This window comes from Theobroma cacao, chromosome 5 (genome assembly GCF_000208745.1).
Source record: "Theobroma cacao cultivar B97-61/B2 chromosome 5, Criollo_cocoa_genome_V2, whole genome shotgun sequence".
In the NCBI taxonomy this organism is placed as follows: domain Eukaryota; kingdom Viridiplantae; phylum Streptophyta; class Magnoliopsida; order Malvales; family Malvaceae; genus Theobroma; species Theobroma cacao.
This window is the reverse complement of record NC_030854.1, coordinates 7010112-7027537: the sequence shown is the minus strand read 5'-3', so window position 1 is coordinate 7027537 and position 17426 is coordinate 7010112. Positions and strand designations below refer to the sequence as shown.

General features: G+C 31.7%; 1 protein-coding gene across 1 annotated transcript in view; it reads left to right on the top strand.

Annotated features, from left to right (window-relative positions):
- Positions 14818 to 17426, top strand: part of LOC18598319 (lysosomal Pro-X carboxypeptidase) — an 8109-nt gene continuing 5500 nt past the window's right edge. Inside the window, exons 1-3 of the mRNA XM_018120525.1 lie at positions 14818 to 15336; positions 15438 to 15627; positions 15764 to 15897. Of these exons, the coding sequence (XP_017976014.1) occupies positions 14947 to 15336; positions 15438 to 15627; positions 15764 to 15897 (714 nt within the window). The 5' untranslated portion in view covers positions 14818 to 14946. The remainder of the gene's footprint in view (positions 15337 to 15437; positions 15628 to 15763; positions 15898 to 17426) is intronic.

The following is a 17426-nucleotide window of genomic DNA, read 5'->3' as shown; positions in this document are numbered from 1 at the left end:
TGAGTGCATCAAATACATATATTTAACGAGAGATTAAATACCTAATTAGTCTAAGTTAGATTAGATTTAGGATCGGATTTAGGTATTTTTATTTATTTTATTAGTTCAGTTTAATTTATGTTTAAATGTTTATTTTAAGTGAATAATGTTAGTTTTATGTTATTTATATTTATTTTTATGTTTTTGTAGGAATAGGATCAAAAATAATTTCAATTGGTGAAGAAAGGTGCATAATGGACTGGTGCTCTATTTGAATATGTTTCGGTTTTTCAAGCATATCTCCCACTAAAAAAGTCCAAATGATATGATTTTTAGACCATTAGAAAGCTAAGAGGTAGGGCTACAACTTTGATGTTTACCACTTTGCCCAGTTATGGTCGAAAGTGGTCAAAATCTTTGTCTAAATGAAAGTACTGCACCAAAAGAACAAAATTGAGCAGAACCTTTGAAAGCCGCAGCTTTGGAAAATGAGAGCCACGGCCCTCATCGTATTTTTCAAAAATAACAAGCTTACAGGATTTTGGAAGCTAGGGCTTTTGGAGGGTATTTAATGGGCCTCTTTCAGAGGTTTTTGGGAGGAGGCAGCAAGCAATTTCTTTGGAGAAAAAGTGCCAAAAACAAAGCAAGAAAGCAAGAGAATTTGAGGGAGAATTAAGATCACAAAGCTTCAACTATTAGTTTTCTCTCTCTACTTTTGTGTTTTTCTTATTTTCTTTGACTTAGATTAATGGCTAATTTTCTTTGGATGAAGTTTTTATTAGATATTATGAACTAAACTATTTTTCTAGGATTACAATTGAACTCACATGTAATTTGAATTTTTAATCTCTTTCTTACTTATCTTTAATGGGATTAGAATTGTTTATTCCAATTTGTTCTTAATGCTTTTAATTGCCAGATCACTAATTACATTGATTTAGGAACCTAAACAAACTTGAGAAAGGGAGTTTAGTGTAAACTAAAATTGGGATAGCATATGATCATTTTAATTGATTTGCGTATAGAATAGGGATATACCTATAGGCCATATGTCGCTAGATTAAAGCCTGAACTTAATGAGTCTATTTTAATTTCAATTCACATAGGGATATAGTGTTTTGGTTAAAATAGATATTTTTATCATATGAGTCGGGAGACTCTTATAAATAATTGAGGATTCTAGGTTAGCAATTCAACCCACTGCAATAAGTTAAGGAAGAGATGTAAGATTTAGATGAAGTGTGAGGGGCATTGCAACCTTAGGCTTGTTTGATTTGATATTTACTCAAGTTGTTATTATTTTGATTTTTCTTTTTAGTTTAAATTTTGGTTAATTTTTAGTTAATCAATTAATTTTGAGTGTTTGGATAGGATTAATTTGTTCTAATTTTATTACTTAGTAAAATGTTAGATCAATTCTCTGTGGGATCAATACTCTGCTTGATAATATACTATCTATTCAATACGTATACTTGCGTAGTAGAATTTTAACTGACAAGTTTTTGGCGCCGTTACTGGGGGATTGTCTCTAGAATTTTTACTATACTAATACCAAGCAAATTTAGTCTTAATTCAAATTTTAATACTTTATTTTCAGGTACTTTTGGTTGAGGTGATGAATTAATGTAACTATCAATGTACATCTGAACAATTTGTGCCTAGGAGGGTTGTTAGCGATTATGAATTGGCTATCAGTGCTTTGGCAGTCGAAGTAGATGCTTTGTCTTAAAAAATTGACACTTAGGGTGTTAATGTAAAACCCGACCCTATAAACACATGTCATGACATACATGCACTGAGTAGCATGTTATTATGCTAGAAAAGCATCTAAGAATAGACGAAACCCGGTATCGTACCTAACGGTACACTTGAGTTGATTTAACCTCGAACTAGTTCAAATAGGAATTGTATGATGAAATTTAATATTTTATAGTCCAGGAATAACTAAAAATGATTGTTTGGAGTTCGAGGGTTCATTAGGGGTAAAATTGAAAATTTTGATGTTCAGGGGTAAAAATCGTCATTTTGCCACCTAAGATAATAATTTGATCATGGAGTGAAATTTTTGATCAAGATTAACTTTTTGGAGTATAATTTAATGATAGGAAGTGAAAATTTTCAATTCCAGCAATTTTTGAAACATAGGGGCAAAACGGTAATTTTGTCATCCTTGGGTAAAAACCGTAATTTTCACCACCCAGAACTTGTCAAAATCATAAGATTTATTTATTTTTGGTATGAACAACTATGGTATGTTAAGTGGTGAAAAATTGAAGTTTAAAAGATGAAATTTTAAAAATGGGCAATGGGAAAGTGACACATGGCACTTTTTAATGATTTAATATTATTTTAATGAAAAGTCAGCCCATTTAAACCCCATTTTAAATGATGGCCGGCCATAAGGGAGAACAAGAGAGAAAATAGAGAGGAAAGGAAGAAAAAAAGAAAAACCAAAGAGAAACAAGAAAATTCAAAGGGAAATTCGCGTTTTTCACCCGTTTACGTGTCTAACAGTAAGATTTTTCGACTTTAACTTGATTTCTACCTTTCCTACGCCTTTGTTTCCATTTAGCATGCTTGAGGAGAGAGATCTAAAAGTGACATCAAGGGCTGGCCGAATTTCAAGGGGGAAGAAATTGAAATTTTTAGGTTTTGATTTTTAGTTAAATTGATAGTTTTAGTTAGTTAAATGTGTTTAGAAATTAAATTGGGCAAGAAAGCATTAAATTTTCACAATACCCACCCTTGGCTGAATCTGCAATGAGGTACAATGATGATGATCTGATTTTTATTCTAAGAGAAATGAAGAGAAAATGATGAAAAATGGTTAAATGTGATAGAAAAACAAAGTAGAAAATTTACCGAGTTAATGTCCCATTTTTGGCCGAATTTTCCAAGGAGGAAAGTGAACTGATTTTGTTGTTTTTAGAAGGTTATTGGCTGATATTTAATGGTTAGAAATGTTGGAGAGAGAATGGGACGATTTAAAACTAAAATGGAGCGCGTTAGCAATTTATCGAGTAAAGTGTTAAAAATAGGTTAATACCGCGTTTAAGTCGTTTTAGACTATTGCATTTCATACCATGCATTACTATAGGATTTAAGTCAATTATATAGTGATTTAGCATCAATGTGGTGAATTGGGTAAATTTTGCAATGTGTCTAGGAGGAGAGCCTTCCGGTAAAGGCAAGGAAGTCGTACCCAACCAATAGTGATCGGGGCACCTAGGAAGCATTTCATCTGTACAAAAGGTGAGTAAACCTATTATTATTGTAAATTATCTAGAGTTTATTTTTAAATGCTCTTTATGTATTTTATGAAACGAAAATGAGATTAAAACGGGATTTTTGATGTTTTAGAAATAAATGTGATAAATAAAAATATATTATGTTGATTATGAAATTGAGTAATTTGAGGCTACCAATTGTCTTGAAAAATATATTTTCTTATGAATGGCTTATGATATATGAGTATATGTGGCTATATTTTATAATTGCATTGGGAATAGAATGTAAGCTGTCTTTTACTATGCAGGCTGGATAAATAAATAAAAGCCACGTTATACTGTCGAAATTTTATTAAAATTGATGGATTTAGTCACTGCAGTGACGAGTTTCCGTGGACTGCCTATTAAAGGGGCACGGTAAACCGGTTTCATAGTTACTCCGATTGTAGAGGCGATGAGGGTAACTCCCGAGGTAGTGTTAGAGTTCACTTCACGTCGAACCCCCACATGAATGTGTAACTCAACCAACGCCAATGAACAGCTTGTTTTCAAAACTAGAATGTGTTTAACATGTAAATATCTTAACAACCTTGGCGGACTCGGTTAGATGCCTCGACCAAGGTATCCCCAAGGACTAGATTTTGGCTTAAGCCATGTTTTTAATAAAGGTTATAAGCCTTGACAACTGTTTTGGTAAATTACAAATGTTTTATGGTTTAAGAAAGAAATTGAAAACCTTATGAAATGATTTGTGATTTGTTGTTTAAACTTGCCTCCACTTTACTCGCCTTTAGATATTTATGATAATGTCTGTTTACTCATTAGGATTGCAAAATCTCACCCACCTCCTTTCTAAGCATTTCAAGCCTGTGGTAGCTTGTAGATATCCAATTTTATCGAGGATTCCAATTGACCCCTCTATCCCACAGATAGTAAGTTACTATCACCAATACTGGGTGTATTTATGGGCCACTTGTCATTATAATTATTATTGTATATTATAACTTTGTAAATTATTGTATATATGAATTTATTTTATTCTCACGCTATAAAAATTATTTATGTATAGTTCTATAAAAATTATTTTATAAGAAAATAAAATATATTATCAAATATTTTTATTTAGTTTAATTAGTCAACTTTTCACTCTAAATGAATGATTTAGATTACAAAAATTTATTTTTAATCAGCAGTGGATATTTTTCTACCATACGTTGTATTTTTATCAGGTTTTGAAATTTTTTTGATAAAAATGACCAAAATACCCCTATGTGGCGAAAATTTTATTTTGATTATTTTCAATCTAAAATAGTTTCTATTCTCTTAAAACTCGATATTTAGTAACTATTGGTCACAAGGGAGGTGGAAAACTGATGCAAGAGCCTTGCGAGGTTTCGGTGTATATATCGGGTAATGAAGGTTTACCGAGACTTCGCGGCAATTGTCATGGACCCGAGAAAGGTTTCGGTTCGTGACAGTTAATGTTTTTGAAAGTCCTTTTGTGGCATGCGAGCTTTGTGGAGATAGGCATTCAAGTGATTGTTGTCCAACTTATTATGAATCAATGCAATTTAATGGAAACTTCAATGGGCAGCAAGACAATTCATAGTTCAATAGTTACAACTCAAGGTGGAATCACCAAAAATTTTCTTGGAGAAATGATGACGGTCTCACATATTCATCATAGCCTATTTTCCATAATGGTTTTCAGTCACAAGTTAGAGTTCTTGTCCCAAAAGAGAAGCCTACCTTAGAATATGTTCTCATGCAATTCATGACAAAGAATGATTCCATCAGTCAAAGTCAAACAGAATCAATCTGAAATCTTGAGACTCAATTAGGCCAACTTGCTAATTACATCAACAATAGGCTTCAAGAAATTTTACCAAATGACATTGAGCCTAATCCTAAAAGAAAAGAATATGGTAAGCATCTTGATGAGGTAAATGGCAAGAATGTGGTAAATGATGGAGATGAAGTAGATCCAGGAAATACTTCCAGCAATCAAGTTCAAGATAACAAAAATTAAGCAAGAGGAGAAAGTATCTACACCACCACAAGTCAAGCTATACGTGCCTCCCATTCGTTTTCTAGATACAATTGATAAGTTAAATAAGGAGGTTGCTAATATGGAAAATCCAAAAAAGCTCCTTGAAGCTTGTTTGGTTCACGATGCAATAACAAAGGACCATAATGAAGAACTCACAAATGTTACACATGTTTCGAAGGCTATACCAAAAGTGCATTATTGAAGAATAACTCAATTTGAGAAGTTGGGTAAAAGTCAACTTATTCCACCACCTTGGGTTAAGCAAGCACCAAATCTTGAGTTAAAGCCACTATAACCTCATCTTAGGAGGAGACTACTTTCACACCTTAAAACTTTTTTCACGCAAACTCAAACCTCCTTAAAGGGTGAATGAAAACCTCAACCAAAGTCAAGTTAATGACTATAAAGAAGCACTTCTTGTGAGGCAAACCAAGCTATATCCTTTTAGATTTAGTTGTTATTTTAGTTACTTTTTGTGTTTTTTATGTAAATAAGTAGTTATAACCTCTCCTTAGCTTGTTTTGTTGTGTATGCAGATTTGAAAAGCATGAAGATGAGGAGGAAGAAAATTAAAGCTATCAAGGCATTGTCACCATTGATAAGGGAGTTTAATTTCCTTTTTTTTTTTTTTAGCTTTTCACATTGAGGACAATGTGAAATTTAAGTTTGGGGGAGGGCTTTATTGTTATTAGTTTTTGTGATATTTTTAGGTTAGTTTATTTTCGTAATTTTTTTTGTTTTTAGGATTTATTTTAGGAATGCTTGAGATGAAAATTGCCTATGCCATGATATTACCAATCCGAGAATGATATTTTGATTATCTTGCTATTTTGATTCTTGGTTTGATATAGACATGAATTGAGTGATTGTGATATTCTTTTGTTAGTTTCATTATAGAATGCGATTTCCAATAATTTGTACACTAAATCTTTTACTTAGAATTATCATGTGATTTAGAGAAAGTTTATGTTGATAAAAAGTATAGTGAAGTCAAGGATTCTAGAATTTGTTTGATTCTTTCTCAAGGCAAAATTCTAGATAACACTTAGGATGGGACATGATTTAGGTTATCTTTGGACCGTTTGATCCTTTTAAGCTAACCTTGTTAAACTTTTATCCCTACTATACCCCTTTGAGCCTAATTTCCCTTTTCTTTGTTTAACCACATGATAATAACCTTAGCCTTAAAACAAAATTCTAATTTTACAACCTTCACTCTTGAGCATATATATTGTTTTAAGAAATATAGATTGAGTTAAATGTTGAAAAAGGTAGAAAGGTGGAGTTGCTAAAACAAATTTCAAAAATTATTAGAATTCACCCCATTGCCTACAATAAAAAAAGAAATAAGTTTGGGGGTGTGGAATTGTGATAACAAAAAAAAAAGAGAAAAAGAAGAAGTGTTGAACAAAAAGAAAAAAAAATTATTGAAAATGGTGTAAAGCTCTATAGGTCTTAAAATAATTACATTCGTAGGGTGATATTAAGTCACATTATATCCTTTATCATACCTAGACCCTAGCTTTACATTATGAGCTTAATAAAGACCTATTGATCTATGAATAAGTGTTAGTCTACATTAGTGGAGAGAGAGATGAAAAGCAAACTTATGAAATTATAGCACTTAGCTAAATTTTGCATTGGCATAATCTTATCTGGATTGTATGATATTTATTGTAAAATGATCATTCAAACACACATAAATATTGTGAAATCCATTTGAGAATGAACTTGCAGTTGAATTGAGCATGAATTTAATGATTATCTATGTTTTACCTTGAGTTAAAATTGTGGGATAATTTTTGAGAAAAAAAATGGGAATTCACGCTTTGGTGAATTGCATCTCTAGCTAGTTGTTTTGTTTTTAGTTCCTCCCTTTTGCTTGGGGACAAGCAAAGATTCAAGTTTGGGGGTATTTGATGAGTGCATCAAATACATATATTTAACGGAAGATTAAATATCTAATTAGTCTAAGTTAGACTTAATTTAGGATCGAATTTAGGTGTTTTTATTTATTTTATTAGTTTAGTTTAATTTATGTTTAAATGTTTATTTTAAGTTAATAATGTTAGTTTTATGTTATTTATATTTATTTTTATGTTTTTGTAGGAATAGAATCAAAAATAATTTCAATTGGTGAAAAAATGTGCATAATGGACTGGTGCTCTTTTTGCAATTGAACTAAACTATTTTCTAGGATTGCAATTGAACTCACATGTAATTTGAATGAATTGGATTAATGGCTAATTTTCTTTGGATGAAGCTTTTATTAGATATTATGAACTAAACTATTTTTTCAGGATTGCAATTGAACTCACATGTAATTTGAATTTTTAATTTCTTTCTTGCTTATCTTTAATGGGATTAGAATTGTTTATTCCAATTTGTTCTTAATGCTTTTAATTGCCTGATCACCAATTATATTAATTTAGGAACCTAAACAAACTTGAAAAAAGAAGTTTAGTGTAAACTAAAATTGAGATAACATATGATCATATTAATTGATTTGCGTATAGGATAGGGGTATACCTATAGGTCATATGTCACCAAATTAGAATCTGAACTTAATGAGTCTGTTTTAATTTCAATTCACATAGGGATATAATGTTTTGGTTAAAATAGATATTTTTATAAGATGAGTCGGGAGACCCTTATAAATAATTGAGGACTCTAGGTTAGTAATTCAACCCATTGATATAAGTTAAGGAAAAGAGATAAGATTTAGATGAAGTGTGAAGGACATTGCAATTCTAGGCTTGTTTGATTTGATATTTACTCACATTGTTATTACTTTGATTTTCCTTTTTAGTTTAAATTTTGGTTAATTAGTTTTAGTTAATCAATTAATTTTGAGTGTTTGGATAAGATTAATTTGTTCTAATTTTAGTACTTAGTAAAATTTTAGATCTATTCTCTGTTGGATCGATACTCTGCTTGCTAATATATTATCTATTCGATACGTATACTTGCGTAGTAGAATTTTAACTGACAACTTGTCCAATACTTAGTTAAACAAAAATAACACTCAAGCTAGTTTTTATCTCAACACTCCTCCTAAACACTAGCTTGATGAGCATTTAATTTGCTTATCAGTTCTTCAAACCTGGACAAGTGCAGAGGTTTAGTTAGAATGTCTGCAAGTTGATCACTGGAACTAGAATGCTGAATGAATATCTCTTGACCAGAATGAACTACATTTTAAACTTGTCCAGAACTTCACCAATATAATTTGATTGAAATATATAAATTCCTGTATTGCCTTGAAGAATCTATAATCCTAGCAAATAGCTCATTTGTCTAAGATCAGTCATTGTGAATCTGTTTTGCATTTCAAACTTGAGTTTTACAATTCTTTGATCATCTCCTTCTATAACTAACATGTCATCAACATATAATGAGATAATCAAACGACTTTGATCACCAGTTTTCTGTATATACAAGGTAGCTTCATTATTGCTCTTCTAAAACCCTAGACTCTTCAGATAGTCATCAAACTTGCAGTACCAAGCACGTGGCGCTTGCTTTAAACCATAAAGAGCCTTATAAAGTTTGTATACCTTGTCTCTGTTAGGCTCAATTTCAAAACCATAAGGTTGATCGATAAAAATTTCTTCCTACAAATCACCATTTAAGAAAGCACATTTGATGTTTAAATGGAATATTTTCCATTTAAACTTAGTTGACAATGCTATCAATAATCAAATGGTGTCCACTCTAGCAACTGGTGCAAATGTTTCATAATAGTCTACATTAGGCAATTGAGCAAAGCCTTTGACAACGAGCCTTGCTTTATGCTTGTTCAAAGAACCATCAGAGTTCAATTTCTTTCTAAACACCCATTTCACTCCAAGAACATGTTGATGCTTAGGCCTATCTACTAAGCTCCATGTCTTATTGAGATTTATCATTTCACTTCCTCTTTCATAGCTTCTTTCCATTTTGGTAACATAACAACTTTTTCAAGTGTAGCAGGCTCAAAGACTGCCACATTACAACTTTCATAAATCTCCTGTAACAGTCGAGTACCTCTTACAGGAGGTTCATCTACAATATGTTTTGTATCAAGCATCTCATCACTGCTTACAAGTTGAAGATCAACATCTTCATCTAAAATTTTGGTACACTACACTTGATTTTTCTCCTAGTTCCAATATGTTTTTTCATCAAATGGTACATGTCTACTAATAGAGACTTTACCAAACTCAATTTGATAAACTCTGTAAGCTTTAGATTGTTGACTATAACCAATAAAAATTCCCATCTTTGCCTTGGGCTGCAGCTTATCTCTAAGTTCTTCAAGAACATGAAGATAATAAATGGATCCAAAGATCCTTCAATGATCCACAGAAGGTCTGATGTTATGCCAAGCTTCATAGGGAGTTTTATTATTCACAACTTGAGTGATCAAGATATTCTGCCCAAAAGCTTTTAGGAAGCATATTCTCAAACAGAAGGCACCTAGACATCTTAACTATAGTTCTGTTCTTCCTTTCATTGACACCATTCTATTCAAGACAATATAGAGCTATTAATTAATGATGAATACCCTCATTCTCCAAATAACTTGTGAACTTTAAAGAAGTATATTCTCCTCCATTATCTGTCCTTAGTGTCTTGATCTTGTAACCAGATTCATTCTCAACTCTAGTTTTGAATTTCTAAAACACTGAGAATACTTCTGACTTATGTTGTATGAAATAAATCCAAGTCATTCTAGACATATCATCAATAAAAATAACAAAATATTTGCTTCCATTTAGAAAGGGCTCATTCATAGGTCCAACAACATTAGAATGAACTAAGTCCAATCTGTTCACTGCGCTATTCAAACTTTACTTGGGAAATGACTTTCTAGTCAACTTACCATACTGACAAGAGCTACATATAGGACCATTTCCATGCAATTTAGAAAGATCCAATAACAAACTAGAGGCATTTGCTTGCAGTAGAGACTTATAATTGCAATGGCTTAGCCTTTTGTGCACAAATAGATTTGTTCTGATGAAGATTCTATTACAGACAAACACATATTTCCCTATTTAACAAGAAAACACTTTCTCACCATAGGAACAGACATCATGTAGACACCAGAAGGTTCATAAACTATGCAGGCATTATTTTTTAATATCAGCATATAATCATCATCAACTAACTGGCCAACACTCAATAAATTTTTAGTTATTTCAAGAACCAGAAGCACATTTAGAACATACCTGGTGCCTGAAGAAGTTTGGATTACAACTGTTCCTTCCCTTATAGCATCCAGTATAAAGCCATTTCCAATTTTAACTGAAGAACAGTGATCAGTATCAAGTTCAGAGAATAACTCAACCTTCGAAGTCATATGATTAGAACATGCACTATCAAGAAGCCACTGGTTTTTATCTATTGAGTTAGAATTTTCAATAGCCATGAACAAGACTTCCTCTGCAACTTCAGCTCTCTCGACTTGTTTTGTAATCTAGGGTTTTTTATCTACAACCTCAGCTTTATTCTTGTAAACTTTTTCTACATGTCCTAGCTGCTTACATGCATTACATTTGACCCCAGGTCTGAACTTGCAATAAGCTTCAGAATGACTTCTCTTCTTATAATAAGAATAGATTGAAAACTTGCCTCTTTTATTTTGAAACATTCCAGTAGCTGTACCAACTTTGTCCTTTTCTTTGTTTTCATTTGAATTCTTTTTAAACGAAGAATCAACATGAGCTTTACATTTTGCACGAGCTGCCAATGCATGATCAACTTTTTCATCTCTTTTTGCTACCTTCCTCTGTTCATCAACTTCCAAAGCATTAATTAAGTCTGATATTGAAAGTTTTGAGATGTTCTTTACTTGCTCCAGATAAGTGATTGTGGCATCGTACCTCTCTGATAAGCTTAACATAATCTTCTCTACCACTTTATGTTAGAAAGAGAGTTTCCCATAAGTCTGATCTGGTTTACCAGTTTCATCAGATCTTGAACAAAAACACCTACTGTCTAGCTCTTTTTCATTCTCAGAAGCTCATATTTCCTTTTGAGATTTTGCAAATGCACTTGTTTGCTTCTTGCAGATCCCAAAAACTCCTTCTTAAGCTTACTCTAAGCTTGGTTTGTAATCTCACATCCCATTATTCTACTAAAAATCGATTCAGACACAACTGAATGTATGAAAGATAAAGCTCTATATCTCTTTGTAATGTCTTCTTCATGCTGATTCACTTTTGCTTGCGTAGCATTCTCCTTCAGCACTGGTAATTCAGTCTCAAACTCAACAACATTCCAAAGATTAACACCTCTGAGAAATGCTTTCATTTTATGGCCCAAACAGGATAGTTTGAACCATTAAATGAAAATGGTGACTACTGTGTAACAATAGAGGTTGAAGTTGACATTGCTTGAAATGAAGTTAGGTTATAGTAGATGAAAGATGAGATTTTAAGATTGTAAATATTTTAAGTGACTCAAGGATCGGTTATGTGCTTTGATACCACGTTATTGTTGATTCACAACAGAAGTATCAAGCATGCAGAGAAGAAAGTAAAAATAATGAAAAAACAGAGGAACTTGGTTAATATCGATCATCACATTAACTGAAAAAAGATACATAAATATATACATGAGATGCATGATTAACACTTGTAGAAAATCACTAAGTGTTTGACATAACATTAAGGTAAGCATGCAATGCTTACACGTTCAAAGGACATGTAGCAGCAACAAGCACTTTAGCTTATCAAGCTAGTACAACAAAGCAAAATGGACACTTGTCCAATACTTCGTTAAACAAAAATAACACTCAAGCTAGTTTTTATCTCAATAGAAGCTTCGAAGAAGCATTTTCTACCAGAAGAGGGAGAAATTTAGGTCGACTGCGATGATGCTTTTAACCTTGAGGTGAGTCTCGTAACTATAGGAGTGAAGGGTAGGGACAATAATGATCAACTAATTTGTGTGAAAGGAAAGATAATTCTCTCTCTTTCTCTCTCTCAGAGCGAAGTTGATCAGAAAGGCTCTAATTTTGGCTAACAAGGAAGGATTCTAGAAGCTTGTTATGGAAACAGATGTTGAAGAGGTTTATAATGCAATCCAAGGAAACAACGGAGGCCCTTGGATGGACAATCCTATTTTTGCAAACATCAAAAAGATAATGAAAGCAATCAGAAAAAGTGTAAATGAAGTTAGGAATTGGGTTGTGACTCAGCTGTGGCTGACCTGATTCCTTGGTCTGTCTGGCTATTGACAGTAGATGGCTTTCTCTGAAATCTTAACCCTTGGTTGTTGACTAAAGAGGGGTTGGCTGTTGTCTTTTGTTCTTCTATGTTCTGCCCAAACACAAGTCATTTCAAAAGAGAATGGAAGAATGCTTGAAATCGTTGGAAGGGGTGCAAGAAACCATAGCTTTTGGATGGTGTTTTGATCAACTAGAGGTAATTCCTCTCTCACTTTAGAAAAATGTCTAATTATGCTTTGATTTGAAATAATATGAATAAAAAAACTAAGTTGAGAATTTAAATCTTTTAACATTTTTATTTTTAAATTTAGTTACAGTAAATTAGCCGGCCCTAAGGTAATTAAATATCCTCACGACACAACCAGTCACTACTAAAAGGATAAATCTAAGTCTACGACGACATTGGTTTGTTCACGTAATACCTTGTATAAATTTCTTTTACCATGATGGGGTATACATGGATAATGGAGGTAATTTGTTACATAGATTACTCTAATCATGTTTGGGCCCATTTGCTCTAGGTGAAACCTCAAGAGACTTAAAAACACACTTATTCGGATGTTGCATTGGGGGATATTATGGAATATTACATTAATGAATAATGGGTTTTGATCATGATTTGGTTTGCTATATATTCTATAAGCCCAAGAGTTTATTATTATAAACAACCCCCAACAATGTGTTAAAAAACTAATTATACAACATTTCGTTTTTCTTATCTTTTTGTTCATTTCAAAATTTATAAAATGGCTGAACCTTGAAAGTGATCACTCAATTGGCTAAAGAAATGACATTATACACAGAGTAGGCCAGAGACATTATTAGCTAATTCTTGTTGGCGTATTGATCCCACCAATCCTCATCTTTTTTGAACTACTTAGTACCAAAAAACACAGAGATAAGACTGAAAGGCAATAATTAGCTGACCTTAAGACTTAGATGCAGGTCCCCCGCGGGAAATGCAATCACTGTTTATACATGATATATATACACTTTTCATGGGACCAATGAACATTTATAAAAAGGATTTCATTCATGCAATCCCTAACATCAGCCTTAATGTTGGGTCATCTTAAAAATTCAACAGTGTATTTAAATTATAAATGAATATGCACAATTATATATATACACAATCAAAATCTCAATCATGATATTTACGTACGCATCCTTGTCAGTAAGGTGAGTAAAATTGAACCGAACCAATGATCTAATTGAATCAAATATGATTTGAGAAAAATAATTTAGTTTAATTGATTCATTGAATCTATTGGTCTAAAAAGTTTGGTTCAATTAATTTATTTGATGGGTTCTCGATTTTAAAATTTTTAGATTGAATCGATCAAAAGACCAAAGTAATATATATATATTACTTTTAAATTATATAAAATATATTTTCATTATTAATTTTCATTTCATATTTTATAATTATGGATAAAGTTTATAAATTTTAATATTATAATTTGTAAAAAAAATTGATAAAATTTTGATCTTTTTAATCCAAAATCGAATCGATCAAACCGATTCGATATTTGATCAGTTCGATTCTCTTTTATATTTGATCAATTCTCGTCAATTTTTTAAAAATATTTGTCTCATTTGATTCTTACATATGACGAATCGAACTGATCAAATCAATTCGATGTTTGATCAATTCAATTCTACTTCATATTTGGTCAATTTTGATTGATTTTTTAAAAATGTTTAATCTATTTGACTCTTAAATATGACGGATTAGACTATCTAATTATTCACTTTTATTTATTAACAAATCACTAAAAGGGATAAGTGACAAATTGACCTGGGAAAGGTCTACTCTGGAGAAAATATATACAAAATGGATATTCTATTACATTTTTTTTTTTTAGGGATCATATGATCTACCATGTCAGCATCAAAATTGTAGCTTTTTTTTAATGCTTTTATACAAATTACGAGGGCGTCTAAATGTCAATTTAACGTCTCTATATTTTGTATATATTAATGGATGAAATTGCTACACAACAACTGTGACAAAGACAAAAGAATACTCTCTATTTTCTATTTTCTTTGTTTTGGTTTGACTATTAAATCATATAGAATTAAAATTTTGAAAAATATATTTTGAAAATTTTGAAATTCAAAATTTGTAAATTTTTTTTAAAAAAATACTTTATAAGTTTATGATTTTATAAAAAAATCAAAATTGAATTAATTTGATTAAAAATGTCACTAAATTTATAATTAAAAAAATAGGAGGGGGAGAATAATTGCCAACCCATCACGTCTTTTTTTCCAGTCCTTGTTACAGCTAAGTATGGTTAATGGTCCTACTCCTACAAACAAGTTATCTAAATTGTCATTTCTAAACCATTTCTAAAGCAGCCCAACCACCTCCTTTTGCATATTCTACTGAAATTACAGACTTTTGAAGGTCCTCTCAAGTCTCTGTCTCTCCACTATTTCCCTGCACAGGATTGAATCCAGAGCTCAGAAGCATGAGGATAATAGCAGTGGGGATCTTATTTCTCTGCTTCTCTATCTTCTCTTCTTTGTCTTCTACCGTCTCAAACGACAAAGTTCCTCCAAGATTTCCTTCTTCAGTCATTAGACCAGAGCAGCTCTCCCTTGCTACAAAACGTGGTACTAAGCTTTACAAAGCAAGGTATTTCACCCAAATACTAGACCATTTCAACTTCAATCCTAAGAGCTATCAAACGTTTCAGCATAGATATCTAATCAATGACACCTATTGGGGTGGCCCGGAGAAGAATTCTCCAATCTTTGTTTATACGGGAAATGAAGGAGACATCGAATGGTTTGCTCAAAACACTGGATTCATGTTCGACGTTGCACCATACTTCAAAGCCCTTCTCGTTTTCATTGAGGTGATTAACTATATAGGTCCTTCTTTTCATTGCCTTGATATATTCTTAAGAATTTGTTGCTGACCAAACAAAAGGGTATATAATTATAATGTGAATTGCAGCATCGTTTTTATGGGAAATCCATTCCTTTCGGTGGTGACAAAGACATTGCTTACAGCAATGCAAGCACTCTCGGATATCTAACCTCGACGCAGGCCTTGGCGGATTACGCCACTCTGATAATTGATCTCAAGAAGAACCTGACGGCGGATGACTCCCCTGTGGTGGTTTTTGGAGGTTCCTATGGAGGAAGTATGACTATTTTCTTAAATTGGGTTTCGTCTAGTTGATTTTTTTTGCTACTTGGATTTTTCGTTGTCTCTAAGCATCATGTATAAAAGTTGCCGCCCAATGTATTTAATCTTCTTTTTTTCCTCCTGGTTGGCAGTGCTGGCAACTTGGTTTAGATTGAAATATCCGCACATCGTCATTGGAGCTTTGGCTTCCTCTGCTCCAATCCTCAACTTTGAGAACATAACTTCTCCGTATAGCTTCAACAACATCATCACTCAAGATTTCAGGGTTCTTTCTATAACTCTTTTATTGGCTTTGTTGTTTTCTTTTGGTCCCACAAGCTAAAAGACCTTTGGAGAAGCAGACATTTTAGGATACCAGATAATTCAACTCTCTCACTACTGCCCACGGAGCATATAGTATTTTTCTTAAACATAACATATATTTATTTATTTGTAATCAAATAAAATATTGAAATAATGTTTAGGTTCAAGTAACATGCATTGACCATGTGATACGATTATAATCACGATGATGTATGTGATTTGCATTTTCTCGTGTTCAAATTGACTAGAAGGCATATGTAATGAATTTATTAATATTATATAATATAAGCTAAATTCACAAATGAGCTCTCGAATTATATTAAAAAAATCAATTCAGTCTTTATTTTTTATTATATTCAAATAAATTCTTAAATTTTTATTTTGATTTAAATAAACCCCTTACACTAATTATTAATTAACTTTCATTAGTCAACTGTATAATCAATAATTTTTTATACCACATCATCTTCCACGTGATATGTTAACGTGTCATCTTGATGATATCAATGTCACGTGGTAGATGACGTGGCATAAAAAATTATTGATTAAGAATTGAGTTTTTTGCTTTTTACTCATCCAACTGTCTAAAAATTTTGATTAGGGATTTGAAAAAAAAATTAAAAAAAAAAACTAATTGCTTCAAACTAATTACTATTTCATGATTAAAACCATCCTTCCTAACAAAAAAAAAATAACCTTTACTTTCTTCAACAATCCCTAAACCCAATGTACCTTAGAGCCAGAATATCTTCTCCCTGTTTGCAATTCTTATTCCTCTTCTAAAAATCATTTTTTGAGTAATCTTGAAACATCATTAGATTTCCTTTATAAATTTTAAGGAAGAGAATAAAAAGATTTGACTTTGTTTATTGTTGAACAACATTGTGTATCTTTGCAAGTTTCAATATTATAAACATTATGTGTCTTATCATTACTCTTTCTTTTCTCAAAATTATTTTTAGATATTCTCGAATTTCTCTACATAAACTTTCAATATGAGAAACAATGGCTTCAATCGAACTGAAAAAAGTTGGATTAGTTTTTATTTTATTAAGAATTATGGCTTCAATGAAGAAGATGGTAATCTATTAAGAGACGATAGTAATCAATTTAAAACTTTTTTTAAATTTTTTGTTTTAAATACCTAACCATTAATTTTTAGACATTTGAAAAGGAAAAAACCCGATTCCGAATCAACATTTTTTTATGTCACTTTCTTTATCTACCATATGGCATTAACATCATCAAGATGACACGTCAACATGCCACATAACAGATGACGTAGTATAAAAAATTACTGATTGTACTGTTAACTAACAGTAGTTAGTCAATAGTTAATGAGAATGGATTATTTTGATTTTAAAATAAAAATTTTTAGGGGATTTTATTTAAACGTAATAAAAGGATGTGGATTACACATTGACTTTCTTGATATAGTTTGAAAACTTATTTAGTTATTTAGTCTATAACATATATATATATATATATATA